The 14,299-nt window shown below is 40.8% G+C and overlaps 5 protein-coding genes and 1 long non-coding RNA gene across 7 annotated transcripts in view; 3 read left to right on the plus strand and 3 right to left on the minus strand.

Annotated features, from left to right (window-relative positions):
- LOC124329431 (5'-3' exoribonuclease 2-like) overlaps nucleotides 1-8,133 on the minus strand; it is a 25,186-nt gene extending 17,053 nt beyond the window's left edge. The window contains exons 1-7 of the mRNA XM_046788492.1: nucleotides 7,934-8,133; nucleotides 7,012-7,315; nucleotides 6,834-6,946; nucleotides 6,698-6,776; nucleotides 6,514-6,634; nucleotides 6,015-6,193; nucleotides 5,883-5,930 (exon numbers count right to left, since the gene is read on the minus strand). Of these exons, the coding sequence (XP_046644448.1) occupies nucleotides 6,018-6,193; nucleotides 6,514-6,634; nucleotides 6,698-6,776; nucleotides 6,834-6,946; nucleotides 7,012-7,315; nucleotides 7,934-8,133 (993 nt within the window). The 3' untranslated portion in view covers nucleotides 5,883-5,930; nucleotides 6,015-6,017. The remainder of the gene's footprint in view (nucleotides 1-5,882; nucleotides 5,931-6,014; nucleotides 6,194-6,513; nucleotides 6,635-6,697; nucleotides 6,777-6,833; nucleotides 6,947-7,011; nucleotides 7,316-7,933) is intronic.
- The window catches only part of LOC124328812 (uridine phosphorylase 1-like), an 18,307-nt gene extending 4,967 nt beyond the window's left edge, over nucleotides 1-13,340 (minus strand). Inside the window, exons 1-5 of one of the 2 annotated variants that reach the window (XM_046787627.1) lie at nucleotides 13,242-13,340; nucleotides 4,608-4,700; nucleotides 4,200-4,524; nucleotides 3,923-4,146; nucleotides 3,543-3,836 (exon numbers count right to left, since the gene is read on the minus strand). In XM_046787627.1, the coding sequence (XP_046643583.1) occupies nucleotides 3,543-3,836; nucleotides 3,923-4,146; nucleotides 4,200-4,524; nucleotides 4,608-4,696 (932 nt within the window). In that variant the 5' untranslated portion in view covers nucleotides 4,697-4,700; nucleotides 13,242-13,340. Of the gene's footprint in view, nucleotides 1-3,542; nucleotides 3,837-3,922; nucleotides 4,147-4,199; nucleotides 4,525-4,607; nucleotides 4,701-4,783; nucleotides 4,845-13,241 lie in introns of those variants that run through there. The other variant, XM_046787626.1, reaches the window with a different exon arrangement.
- LOC124328813 lies at nucleotides 2,422-3,430 on the plus strand. Its single transcript, XM_046787630.1, has 5 exons — nucleotides 2,422-2,654; nucleotides 2,739-3,001; nucleotides 3,097-3,110; nucleotides 3,191-3,271; nucleotides 3,341-3,430. The coding sequence occupies exons 1-5, from the start codon at nucleotides 2,612-2,614 to the stop codon at nucleotides 3,417-3,419; spliced, it is 480 nt and encodes a 159-aa protein (XP_046643586.1). The 5' UTR covers nucleotides 2,422-2,611; the 3' UTR covers nucleotides 3,420-3,430.
- LOC124328815 lies at nucleotides 8,476-10,050 on the plus strand. Its single transcript, XR_006916496.1, has 3 exons — nucleotides 8,476-8,533; nucleotides 8,600-8,697; nucleotides 9,730-10,050. It is a non-coding gene; the product is annotated as an uncharacterized LOC124328815 (long non-coding RNA).
- LOC124329433 (histone H3-like) lies at nucleotides 10,128-10,886 on the minus strand. The gene has a single exon (XM_046788493.1). The coding sequence runs from the start codon at nucleotides 10,785-10,787 to the stop codon at nucleotides 10,128-10,130; it is 660 nt and encodes a 219-aa protein (XP_046644449.1). The 5' UTR covers nucleotides 10,788-10,886.
- On the plus strand, nucleotides 11,093-11,404 carry LOC124329434 (histone H4-like). The gene has a single exon (XM_046788494.1). It carries the CDS (start codon nucleotides 11,093-11,095, stop codon nucleotides 11,402-11,404), a length of 312 nt encoding a protein of 103 aa, XP_046644450.1.
- Nucleotides 13,341-14,299: the final 959 nt, after the last annotated feature.

Consider the following 14,299-nt stretch of genomic DNA (forward strand, 5'->3'; position numbering starts at 1 on the left):
TTTTTTCAGCCGTTTACAACTTTCTTATCGTTTTACCGGAGCAGAAAATAAAATTTTCCTAGTCTCTTTGCTGAGTGTTGATGCAACTCCTATATATTGCCAAACTGTACGTACTACAAGGGATTGTGAACGCACCGGTGGAACAATTTGCAACCAACCTAAATTTTGAACCAAAAACCTGGCCACTCTCTTGCTGAACCAGCTTTGTACAGTAAGTGAAACAAGCCGATTGGAATTCGAGATTAAGTTCGCGGATGCGTCTCAAAATCTTGGTCGGATCGTTTCGACATTGTGTCTAAACTCCGGAAATTTTCCAGCGAAATATTCATCGCTGCTAGATGACCCCAATCCAAAGTACAAGGACCTACTTAATAATAGATTGCAAGTGCCTTGATTAGTAAAGCGGAATATCTTCCTTTCTCGCTCAGCGGAATATCGATCGCCGTTGGTATCCGTTATTGAGAATATGTACTTTTTAAAGCCCGTATCAGGATAGCCAATCGCAGATCCGTCTTCTGATTCTGACTCTTTGCTCGTTCGTGATGGTGAGCCCTTATCGTGTTGTCGGGTTCGTAGAATCTAAATAAGTTACACGCAGTAATACTCATTTTGCATGCTAGCTTCAAATGGAATACTCAAAAGGATTGGAAAAGATTTAAAAAATCGATCCCTTGTTTAGGATATTAAGACAATAGTGTTTTCCCGGCGGAGTTGCGAAGGGGAACGAACTACGTCTGTCTTCCCTGTTAGAGTAGTTAAAAAAAAGAGCATTAAAAGGACTCGGTATTCTATATCAAAAGTTTAGGACAGAAACTTTAGTGCTCAGTGTCCTATTAGGAGTGACAAGAGAGTAGCCTACTCTACATGACGCATTCGCTGAAAAGTAAAAGAGAACGGATGCCCGTCGATCTCAAAACGGCTTTCTGGATTTATGTATTTTATACATACACGTATATACTTTTTCCCCAACCATTATCCGGTTTCCCGTCATTGCACCGTGTCGTTCTAATGCCATCTCCCGGAGAGAACTGTTAACCGAAAACGTCCTATTGATCGTGAGTTGAGAATAATAAAAAATAATTTTAAAAGAAAACGCTCAGGACATGACGAGTGGGCAGATTAGCCGTCATCGTCAGACCACATCTACTTTCCCGCAATACGGTTCGACAGTTAGATGACGCACAGACGCAGACAATAACTCATTCCACCTAAATAAAGGCTTTTCTCAAAGAGCCTTACAGCACGGCTGAATAAGTCTGTAAAAAAAAAACTTAAGATGGAGTCGTCCTCACGGGATAAAAAAATATCCTAGCATAAGAAAATAGAAAGAAATGCAACTCGGGTGAATCGGATGGCGTTTTTTTTTTTTTAGATTCGTTATTGCCTTATGGAACTCGTCAAAATGAAGCGAAGGGAAAGACGGCAGAGATAGAAAAAAAAAACGGGTGACGTATACCACATGTACAATGTACGGCAACGCTGGATTCCTATTGGAAATCAATATAACATCGCGGTTCATAGCCCTCAGCACGTGAGCTTGTAGCTTGAAACCCGACAGAAATTGAAACATGCAAATATCAACTCAACTCAATGAAAAAATAAAAACACTCCTCTTCTGGCTCAGTTCCAAAAATCGAATATTGGTTTGAACCAAACATTTTCAAGAAAAAATCCATTTTAAGAATGAGCAGGACGGCAAAGGACGATTGCGCGCAATGATATTTTTCTTAATAATTAATTGAAATAAACGTACTCATCTGATTCGTCGTGGTAAGACATGATGAAAAAATGATGATTCACTTGAGAAAAACGAGTGCGCTCTGGAAATTGTTAACGTGCGGCTGACGGCGGCTACTTTCCAAACTAGACTCGATCGCCTGGGACTTTCTAGATAGTGCTGGCACAATAAGGCTGATGCCGGGCAGCGCAAGCGTAAACGTGATCTTCTGGAAAAACACCTAGAAAGGACGGTTTAGATAAGATAGGCAATCGGACCTACTCTATGTTTGAAGTGTACACACGCTTCTCGAATAGATGAGTTCGTAATTTCAAAATCCAACGACAATTAAAATCTGATCATGTTCAATCGTCGAACACCGTTTCTGCTAAACAGCTATTACGATATTGCTTATAAATATTAGGTTGGCCGGGATCAAGTTTCAGACGACAGAAAGTAAATGTTTAATCTAACGTGAAAGACGATACAATAAGGTTTTTTATCAGCGTTTTGTTTTGTACAGCACGTGAGAAAACTGACCGTTTGTTCCAATTGACTACTTTGACTGTCTACTTTTTTACTCGAAATAAAGAGAAATCGTCAGACATGACATCTTTCTGCAAAAAAGAAACCCCGCCTTTCAGTCTGTTCTACATTCTAAATTTTTCTAAAAAAGGGAATGACGCTTACATTGTGAATCGCAACAAAACAGAACATATCCTCTGTGGCATTACGGAAACATTTCAACAATAACTGCTTATTGTAATTTATGGCCTTGACTAATAAAAGGCGAAAGTGAAGAAGCTACGCACAGGAAACCACTATCATATAAATAGCTGATAGATGGACTCGGCTATAAATTGTAAAGCATATCGAATTCCAGAAGGCTAGAAGATGGATGGCCGGAATGTATTCGCTTTCTTCTTGTTTCTAATTGGTATTTTCGAATCACGATAAAAAATCAAAATTTCCACTGATTTCTATATTTCTTGTTCTTTCCTATCTTTAACTAAACGTTCAGCGATGTCCATAATGTGTACTGCTAAAGGCGATCCTCAACGAGATGATCATGGGTCACGTCGTCCGCCTCAACCATTTATAACTACTCAATCTCAGCCTACGATTCAAGTCCTTGGAATTCCCATCGTGTCGGCTCTCAACCTTGCTGGCGGAATAGTTGGAGGTGTTCTATCTGCCACTAGACTGACGGAACCGTCGTTTGCCCCATTTTCTTGCATCGGTCGAATACCTGGATACTACGCTGATATCACCACAAACTGCAAGGTACTTTAAGGCCAAATCGTGGTCGCTAATAAGCAATTAAAAATCTATTAACGAAACAGTTTTAAAAATAACCAACATTTTTCTTTTCTTTTCAGAACTACTATACTTGGTGGGTTTATTCTTATTCTACACTTAAAGGTATACATTTTTTGTAACTCTTTTTTTTTTCTTTTTTAAAACAATCAATAGCACACCTCGTGGACGTCAGTTCTATTACCGTTGCGGAGAACACACTATTTTTAATCAACTATATTTAACCTGTGATCATAGGTAATATTCACTGTTGACTTTTAAAAAATAATCTGTTAAAGGTCGGGAATTCGGGATGTTTTAAAATAGACGCAACTACGACTGCCGGCGAGCTCTTCAAGACTACAGTGTCAACGAGCGATATCGTCCCTTTCGTACTCGCGGTTAACACGGACTAGAAGAAGGAATTCGGACATAATAAATACTTTGAGAATAAGCACGTTGAGTTAGTGAGATCCTGCTTCATATTTAACAAAAAAAAAAAAAAATTCAGTGTAACAACACGCGTTACCTGTCATTGTCTGAGGCCTCAAATAAAAAGGTCTGCTTGAATTGTTCGAGTCCTAGAAATCCTTTTAAACCAATTTTGCAACCGGCAATTTGGCAAGCGAATTCAAGCCCTTTTTTCCAGTCCCACAGGTTAATTTGGCTATAGATGAATGCGGCGTTGAATGTATCCCCAGCTCCAAGGGTATCGATGATACGACAAGGCGCAGAAGCACTTTGACACTTCACCACATCTGTCCCATCAACATTTTGTCCTGCAGCCGCTCCTTCTGACCCCCAGGCACACACGACAATGCACCTTTGAACACAAAAAATCAGTGCAATTTGTTGATTTAAGGCTTAAATAAAAATATTTTTTTTTAGTAAAAAAACAAACAAACGTACCCTGGTCTTGACAAACCGATAAATCCTTTTACTGCTTCTTTCATGGTAGGGAAGCCAGAAAACTGAGAAAATTCTTTCGAAATAAAAACAACATCTCCTAGTGGGAGGAGTTCACCGAGAACTGTGCGTGTCTTTTCGATTTCAACCGATATTTTTATAGATTTCGAATTTTCCCGCACAAATTTAATCATTTGTTTTATGTTATCGACATTAGCACTCCTTCCCTAGTAAAAAAAAGAATGAATCTAGTACATTACTTAAATAATTTGCATATTACTTCAAAATGAATCCATGAATAATTGTTTAGATTAAGATTGGTGAAATGTTGGACACCCAGCTCTTGTAAATTCGTTGGATGATGCATAATGGTTCTGGTACTATTGCAGGCATTAAGTATCACAATGGATGTTGGAAACTCACAATCAGGGAAAATAGGGCAGTGTTCAATTGAAACTGAGTGTTCTGCAAAATCTCTTTGAATGAAATCCAGTTGTATTGAGTTTGAAAGAGTTCCTAAAAACTCTGTTTTCATTCCCAGTTGAGACAAAACAGAGCATGAGTTGGACGCATTTCCTCCTCTTCTGTACGAAAGGTTTGGAATCCTATTTGGTATTCGAGTTACAATATTTAAATGTGAAAACTGTGTAAATAGATTATTTGAATTGAAATGACCTCGTTAAGTTACCTATGATCAGTGTCTTCTACAGGAAATCTTTCACTTTCGGCAACAATATCAATACATACTAGTCCAACACAGAGTGATGCATTTGCCATTTTCCTTTGAATAAATACTTAGATAGTAAACTAGATCAAAGCTTGGAAAAGCCAAAAAGACCGGCTCCTCAAAACATTATACATTACTGCTTATTCCTCCTTCATGATATACCACAAATCACAATAAACCAGGGTACAGTCCAGGGTCGTATCAAGTAGCTAAGATCTCAGCTCAACTTAGCTTGGATCACTACTTGATAAATTTTCTCTCGTCTGCTCACTGATTTAAATCGATACATATATCGTCTTGCTTTATTAGTCTCTTTGTGGGCCTAAACGTTCCAAACCCTTCCGTTTGGCAAAAATAATGTCCTTTTATTCTTTTTTGCTTGTATTTATTTTTTCCTAATAGGAAACATTATCTTACAAGAATCAAAAGTCCTATCGATTAATCGATAGCTGAATTACGCATTTATATTTTGCGTTCCGTTATCCGTAATAAATTGTTTTAAAAATAAATTGTAATCTTCTTTATTTATACTTTTATATTTATATTTATAGTCGCATTCCATGTATTTATTTGAAAACAATTTTGCAGCATTTCATATTTCATACTGCCAAGCAGACGAAGTCAATATAAAAGACTACGTTATACGACGACGTCTGCTTGGCAGTAAAAATTCCCTGTAGATCAGTGATCCAAGCTGAGATCTTAGCTACTTGATACGACCCAGGTCCAGCACGGAACGGACACACACATTTCACACAACATCGTCTGCTTGGCTCAGTGAGGTGTGCCATATGAATTTTTAAGTAAAAGGCATTTTGTTTTCAAGGACAATAGAGCAAACCAATAACGCGTACCCCAGCCATGGCAACCTCGCGGCGGCCATGTTGTGTAAAGTTTTTGAGGAGCTCTTATGGGTTTTGTGAGGGTCTCTACGAAGATAGAGTGTAGTTTCTTCCAAGTTTATCTTATAAGTTATCTATAGCAGTGATTAAATTGGTAAATAAATAGGGAATATTGTGATGTTTTTTTTTTTTTTTTTTGAATTCACGTTTTTTTTAAATAAATTAATGAAACGGGTTGTTTACGTTTTTTTGAGGGAAGCCGGAGATATAGGCCCGGTGGTCTTTATCTGTGCAAGAACTGTTACTAGCACTAGTTCACGTCCAAAATTTTTTTCACTATTTCAGCGGACTGCCAACTTCGGACGTTAGCCAACTCTATTACAGATCGAAATACCATAGAACATTGCAGTTTTCCCACTCTTGCAAAGGTGATGCAAACATTCTATAAAAAAAAGAATATAAAAAAGAACTGACCGAACTGACTTTGATGCAAATAACTTATATTGAATAAAAAGAATATACTTACGTATCAGGTCGAACACACTTCTTTGAAGCAGATACTTCTCCATATAGCATATATGCCAGAAAAATGTTTGGGCTGCAATGCAAGAGTCTGATCCCCATCTAGTAAACGACGCAAAAAGGTGCAGCCCTTATGGTATTGCCCAACAAGTAATTTGTCACTTCCGACTGGATTTCTCTCTTCCGAAAATAAAATGATTAAAATCAATGTTTGAATACCAAATTTGAAATTATGACTGTTGTGTTATTGTGCCCTTCTTCCTGCGACCGCTAGATGTCATGCGGCGCTCAAGCGCTGAAGCTTGGAAGCAGCGAGCAGGAAGAGGGCAGTCTGGTTTCGGCTGAGTTGTAGAGAGGAGCTCGTTTCGCTTCACTGAATATACTCCGTTAATTTGCTTAATTAACTACCCGGATTACAACCTAACAATGACGTCATACCAACGAGCCTACAAGATCTACTTAAGTAAATTTGAAAATTCTTCAATAGAATTAAAGTAACTTACTCTCTTCATCGGTCAACTGGTCATAAACAGCCTTAACGGCATCCTTCATCAAATCCTCGTCGAGAAACGGCAAGGCGGATCCCTTGCACACTGATGGATAGAACTTGGCAATAGTTGAATTCTAAGATTTAAATAATCAAGGTATAAGATACATGCACTATGGAAAACAGAATAATTTACAAACCGAATCAGACATCAAATTTCCCCACGACAAAGGAACAAGCGTTGAACTCCACGGAGGTAACAAACTCATCAATTGCGGAATGCATTTTTAAATTAGATATGGAGGAAAACAATTTAATAAGCGCTTTAACTTTTAAATTACCGGCTGAGTCCCAGAATCAAAATGAGTAGCAAATGCAGAAACCTCAGTTAAGTTGATAGCGAACGGGGCATAGTCATATGGATAAAACCAATTCCAAGATGGGACACCCTAAGAAAACATCGACATTCATGGCTAGTTTTTAAATATAACTACGAAAATTAACTACAGTCAACCTGAAAGTAATAGGACAAAATCCAGCCTAGTCCTTTGGCGTACTCCTGAATGATGTGGGATAGTACCTCATCGGTTAGTGGCTGCCCAAACTTACTCTCGTAGTAACGCTTTTTGAAGACAAATCTGTTACTAGAAGATGAATCAGCTTGTCTTTCATCTAGTTCATAGTCGAAGATCTCGCGGTTAGACGGGTCCGCCTGAGGTTCAACCGTTAAAGTAACTGTGCGACTATCCAATCGAGGTTTTTTTCTAGTAGTCGGTTCAGTACTAAAAGAGGAATCAGGAGGTCGTTTTTTGAGGGTTCTAAATTAAAATTTTCCTCCCTGGTAGATGTTGTGTCTGGATGCGATTAGAAGATCGCCACTGTATTTAACTGATTAGCACTGTAGTGAACATGAGGAAATACAAAGATGAAACGGACATGAACAAAGTTAATCTTCAGTGTCTGAGAACTTGAGCCCGAATCCTCCCACAGCCTCTCTGCTCGCCGCTTCCCTAGCGGCCTTCATCGCGCTAACTTCGGCGCACGGTCTCCACTCGCATTACGGCTACCACACAAATACACAACAGTAGATGGACCTTTCCTATGTTTGATTGTTCTTTCGGATCTTTTCATAGGGCTCGGTTCGAAACTGTTATAAAAATAAAGTTAGAAATTTTCGTTCAATTATAATTTAACGATTGCTCGAGGTCACTAACTAGCGATCGATGAGCAATCAGGATTGTTTTACAAGTGGTGAGACCTGGATCTATACGGTGTTGACCTTGTATTCAATTGACCTAGGGAAATCAAGAATTCTATTACTGAATCCACCTCCCAGAAACGTGAATATCTAGGGGCGGGGGGTTTCCTGTTGTACACCCCTCGCATCAATTTCACTACCAGTGGGTGCTTGCCCAAATCGAAGCCGTCCAACTTGCCTAAAGTTGACGAGAGCATAGAGCGATGGACGTTTATCGTTCTGTACGCTTTTTTCGGCACTAACCAGCGACGAAAGAAAATCTAGTACCTTCGCTATAGGAGGTGACATGGGATTGGTCTCCTCTCGAACACACCAATCACCACAATTACTCCACGCGGACTGGTAGGCAGTTGATGTGGTGTTGCGCGACCCTCCCATCGAGTATGTCGTCAGCAAATAAAGCCAAGTTGGTGCGAGGGTCAGGAAGAGGGAAGTCTGCCATCATAATGTTGAACAGTATGGGGCTGAGAACGCATCCTTGTGGGACTCCTTTGTTTATGGTTCGTGTTGTTGAGAGAGAATCTTCGATTTTTACGTTGACTGTTCTATTAGTAAGGAAGTTGCTTAACCAGTTTAACATGACACCTCTAATATTGAATTTTGTGACTTTGTATAGAAGGCCGGTTAACCAGGTATCATCGTAGGCTTTAGCCAGGTCTAGGAAGACAGCTGTGGTGGAATGGCTAGTGTTGAATCCGTTTGAGATGGCTTCTTCGAGTTGGATTAGGTTGTCTGTTGTTGTACATCCTCGCCTAAATCCCGTTTGGTGTTTTGGAAGGTGAGCATTTTTATCCAGGTACCATTTCAGTCTGTTATTAATCATTTTTTCTTGGATTTTTGCTAGACAAGAGGTTAATGATATGGGCCTGTACGAGTCTGTGCGTTCTGGGGGTTTCCCTGGTTTTAGTATCGGTGTGACTACTGCGTGCTTCCATGCTTCAGGTATGTATCCAGTACGGAACATATAGTTGAGTACAAATAGCAATGAGTGGAGGTTTTGGTCGGATAGTTTTGAGAGCATCTTGTTGTGAAGCCTGTCAGCGCCCATGGCTTTGTTAGGGAGGGTTTTAATGCACATTTTGAGTTCTGTAATGTTAAATTGAGAGTTGATCGGGTGGGGAATTTCATTGTTTATTGCGTCTTGGATCTTCTGAAGGTATAGGGTTGACCTGTCATCTTCTGGGTGGTTGTTGTTTGGGCAGAGTTGGTCTAGCATAGCATTCTCTTTGTCTAGGTTGTCGGTGAGTTGCCTGTTCGTTTGGTCCACAAGGGTGGGCCAGGATTGTTTGGTTCTCTTTTCTTTGAGCATGAATTTGGCGAAGTTCCAGAAGGTGGTGGTGTTTCCCGGTTGGTCCAGTGAACCAATGAATTTTTCCCAGGCGTCGTTCTTAGCTTTGATAATAGTCTTCTTTTTTATGGCTTCTAGTCTATTTAATTCTGTTTTGTCTGATTGTAGGAGGGAAGATCGCCACTTGTTGTAAGCTCTTCGTACCATGCTGGTTGCCTTTTTACATTGGGGGGTCCACCAAGGTTTCGGTTTTTCCCTTGCCAACGCGTTTCGGTTGGGTGTAAAGTGTATCTGGCTTGCCTCGATAATTGAGAAGTATAGTATGGAGTAGGCTGACTCGGGGGATGTTGCGTTGCTCAATTTGTTGGTGGTTAAGGTTTTTGAGATTTCTTCGTTCCATTCCTCCCATTTCTCTTCATTGAATCTCCAGTTAGGGTTGATCAGTTGCGTAGGGGGTAGGTCAGTGTTGATATTGATGATTATTGGCAAACGGTCACTGCTCCAGTAAGGGCCGAGATGGATTGTTGTGGTTGGTCCTAGTGCTGGTGAAGTAAAGGTGAGGTCTATTGTTGAATTTTGGGTGTTGTTGTGACTCGGCCTTGTACCTAGGTTCTTCGGGGTGGCGAGTATTAGGTTAGATTGGTTTAATAGATAGTTGCTAATTATCTTTCCATTGTTATTTTCAGGTTTCCCGTCTTCCCACATCCCTGAGTGGGCATTCAAGTCTCCGCCTATGATAGTGGTATTACGTGGGGCGTTAAGGATGGCTTCTATGTTTCCTCTTCTGCACGAGTTCCCGTTTGGGCAGTAAAGGGAAATAATGTCTAGGTGCGTATTGTTTCTAGTTTTTATTGTGACTCCTATTGCTTCTATGTCACTAGATTGGGGGAGTGGCAGTGGTGAAGTTTGAATATTTTTTTTAACAAGGATGGCTACTCCACCACCTTGTGTGGGGCGATTTAGTGCGAATGTTTGGTAGGCAGAAAATTGTGCGGTATAATGGTCTTTCCAATGGGTTTCACATAAGAGGACAATGTGGGGGTTGGTTAACAAAAGATTGTACTTAAATTCTTGTAACTTAGATTTATAAAGACTTCTTGCGTTCCATTGGATTATCTTTAGTGGGGGGGTCATTTCTTTGATGTAGAGGCGCTAGTGTTGGTTGTGGTATTTGAAATTGGCTTGGGAGGTGGGCGGTTTGCCTGGACTGGTTGGCTGGGCTCAAGGATCTTTGTATGAGGGCTGATAGCTGTGCTAGTTGGTCCTGGGTTTCAGAGAATCCTTTTTTCATCTCTTGATTAGATTTCTCTACTGAGGCGGGGAGTGTGAGGAGGGGCTCGATCTGTTCTTTGATTTGGACCACTTCAGTCTCTAGAGCCGTCACGATGGTGACTCGCTTGGCGTGGATGGCGCACAAGTTGGTGTCTTCGAAAAGACCCACCAAGTAAGCCTCGCTGGCCTCCTGCAGGGCCATGACGGCCGAGCTCTGGAAACGCAAGTCGGTCTTGAAATCCTGGGCGATTTCTCTGACCAAGCGCTGGAATGGCAACTTGCGGATCAGAAGCTCGGTCGACTTTTGGTAGCGACGGATTTCACGAAGGGCGACGGTGCCGGGACGATAACGATGGGGTTTCTTGACTCCTCCAGTGGCCGGCGCACTCTTGCGAGCGGCTTTGGTGGCCAACTGTTTGCGGGGCGCCTTGCCACCGGTGGATTTGCGAGCGGTCTGCTTAGTACGAGCCATTTCGAGCGACTGAAATTTCGCATGTCCAGATGTCCTAACTAGTGAAAAGTTCTTGGTATATGTAGGGAACCTACGGACGTTGCGGAGCTAAGCGAGTTCACTGGCTAGGGATTGGTTAGTTCAAAAATGGGAGGGAAAAGACAAATTTATAAGTTATAACGGAAATCCTCTTTGTTGACAAGTGATGGCTGGAGCTGAGTTCCTACAATAGGAGTTCAGCTTGAGGAACCGGTAGGGTATATATGGGGACCATAGTGAGTTTAACATCATTCGATATTTTTTAAATCTCTGAAACTCATTTGAAAATGACTGGTCGCGGCAAAGGAGGAAAAGGACTCGGTAAGGGAGGCGCCAAACGTCATCGCAAAGTGTTGCGTGACAACATCCAGGGAATCACCAAGCCGGCCATTCGTCGTCTTGCCCGTCGTGGTGGTGTCAAGCGAATCTCTGGTCTCATCTACGAGGAGACCCGCGGTGTGTTGAAGGTGTTCCTTGAGAACGTGATTCGTGACGCCGTCACCTACACTGAACACGCCAAGAGGAAGACGGTCACGGCCATGGATGTCGTCTACGCATTGAAACGCCAGGGCCGCACTCTGCACGGTTTCGGCGGTTAAATCTGTTTCTGATTTATTATTTTAACTCCTGGCTCAATCCAATCGGCCCTTTTCAGGCCCACCATTTACTTAAAGAAAAAGATTTCTTATCCACTTTTTAGACCATATTCTTGTCGACTTTATGCTGCTACAAGAACAAAACCCTTGAATTTTGAATTGATTACCATCATTCTTTTATTTCATCTGTGAAAGATTTAATTGACATAGCAGGTGTTGGAGCAATGCGTCCTAAAAGATTTTGTGATCTGAAACTGTGTTACGCCAAATAACTCAAACAAAAAAAACAGATTTTTGGGGAAATAAATTCTGACATGGCGGAATATTCAAACAGTTTGTTAATTTTTTTATTTGTTTCTCTCTGTTGCGTCAATATAGCGAGAATAAGAAACCAAACGGTTGACATCGTTGGCCGTCGTCGTCGATCGGATCAAATTGGTCGACGCCAACTCCAGCTGCAATAGCGTGAAGCGCCCGATTTATTCGATGCGGATGGGCAAGTGGTTGGCCGCGGGACAACCAGAGAGAGTCCCGTCTCTCTTCAACAGCACGGGGAAACTATACACAAGTAGGCCTATATGTAGCCTATAGTATAAATAAGTAATATACTTAAAAGATATCGTCAAAAAGAATGAAGAAGAAGAACGAGTATTGGTCGATAGCTCCGATTGGCGTTTGTTTCCGATATCATCAAAGCGCATACACATAAGCGGGGAACAACCCATGCTAATACAGGGGAAAAACCATAACGTCTGTTAGTCAAGGGTTTCCCGTGACGTTCGGTATACTTTCTCAAAAGAGGAGCAGAGCAAAAGCGGGTTACATAGGTCATAGGGAAGAAATTTGAACCGCCAAAAATTTAGCTGCCAATAACACTAACCAAATAATAAAAAAAATGATCGGTTCAACCAAATAAATGCATAATCTTATTTAAAAAACCGAAAAATGCATTTTCTGTTCCAGTTTACTTAGTTAAAAACTCACAGATCCTCCCCAACTCTCTCTATTTAAAATTAGGCGCTTAGGATGCAGCGTTGCCATTTTCACAATTTACTGAAATTTCGTAAAATTTCTTACACACCGACGTCTGATGGCCCCAAGGCCCCAGATTATGACGTCTGTCTGTCGGAAATTAAATAAAGTTGATATCCCTCTATTTTTTTAGATATAATTTGGGCTTGCTAAACAAAGTGCATTTTTTTACCTTTCCCGCCGACTTCGGGATCGCGTCACGCTTGAACCGCCCGGCCGCCAGTCGACAAACTTTCCCGATAAGGGATCCAAATGAACCATTGATGCTCTTTTCTATTGCTGTATCGTACGTAATAGGTTTTTCAGGGCCTTGCATGATTGCATAATTTCGTATTTCAAAAGCTTACCGACGGTTATTCTTAATCTCAAATTCATTGTTCCCGCCCTAGTATAGTTGTAACTCTCACAATTAGCAACATTGACAAGTTTAACTACCTTCTCAGGAAAGACGCCGGCGTTTAACATAGCCATGCAGCCTCGCAAACTATGTCCAATGAATGAAAATGTGTCCCATTTCAATTGTTGTGATATTCTCTCAATAGCTAAAAGGCAATCCATGTAGAGATACATAATATCTCTTGGAAAATGATCACTAGGTCCATGACCCGGGATATCAACAGCAACTACTCTCAAATTGTCTGGAACCATTATTGGAGTCAAATGATCAAATGTGCCGGCATTACTATCCAACCGTGTAAGGCGAAAACGGGTTTCCCATTTAGACGGAATCCATCAGATTTTAGCAGGCCTTTCAAACATGAGATATTAGTCTCAAAATAAATATTTTTGGAATATCATAAATATTTACCTTCATAATGTTGGTAGTTATTTAGACCAATTAAAACTATTGTGATAGGGAATGGGTAGGTGAGTTGGATGAGTCGTCGCTTGATGTGCATGCCATCTTGAGACCCGAGTTCGATTCCCCGTATGATAAATAATATTATTCCTGAAATCCGCCATGTGGCGAACCAAAGTAAGTTGATGTGGATGGTCTAAGTGGTTGAAGTCTGATAACTCGCGACTTCGAATCCAATGTGTTACGAGTTCGTTGTGATTCCGATAATTCGACGTAAATGTCCAATCCGCGTTCCGTTCCCGAATTCGAAGCGTACCGCCAGAGAAGTCAGGCATAGGTTGAATTGACGACTCGTCTTCGGACGAAGTTTGTATCGTCAGACATTAAGTCAAGCCGCTTGATTGAACAATGTAACTGAATATAGTTGAACCTCAGGTTTACTAAGATCAGGTGTTGTCCCAACAAGAAAGAGCTAGACCAGAGCGTAGTACAGAATAGTATTTGGCTCCTCCACATCAGGTTATGTTTTTGATGCGTGTTCTCATTTTTTTTTCTATTCAAGCAACCATTGCTAAAATGAACATGAATTGTTTCAGTGTTCTATTGTAATTTACTGCTTTACTAAAAAGTTAATTTTCGCACAAAGTTCAATACTCAAATCAATAACTGGTATTTTTTAAAATCATATTGCGCTTAGCTAGGAAAAAGGATTGCTTCCTTTGTTATTGGAACTGACTTTTCACTTGATCTAAGGACTTACTTTGTCGCTAGGACGTACCAATGATGCACAAAACAAATAAAAAAATTAACAAACTGTTTGAATATTCCGCCATGTCAGAATTTATTTCCCAAAAAATCTGTCAAAACTGTCAGCAGACAGTTTCGACTGCAATGCAGATATTTTTTTCGTCTGCTCTCTTGATAATCAGTTTTTTCGACTCGTGTTATTTTCTAGCGGTTAGATCTATTGCCACGAAATGATGTCGTGGCGCGAAAGTCGAAACTGTCTATTGCCACGACATCTTTCGTGGCAATAAAGAGAAAATTGTCTATACCCCTAGGGCGTT

Source organism: Daphnia pulicaria, chromosome 3, assembly GCF_021234035.1.
Source record: "Daphnia pulicaria isolate SC F1-1A chromosome 3, SC_F0-13Bv2, whole genome shotgun sequence".
In the NCBI taxonomy this organism is placed as follows: domain Eukaryota; kingdom Metazoa; phylum Arthropoda; class Branchiopoda; order Diplostraca; family Daphniidae; genus Daphnia; species Daphnia pulicaria.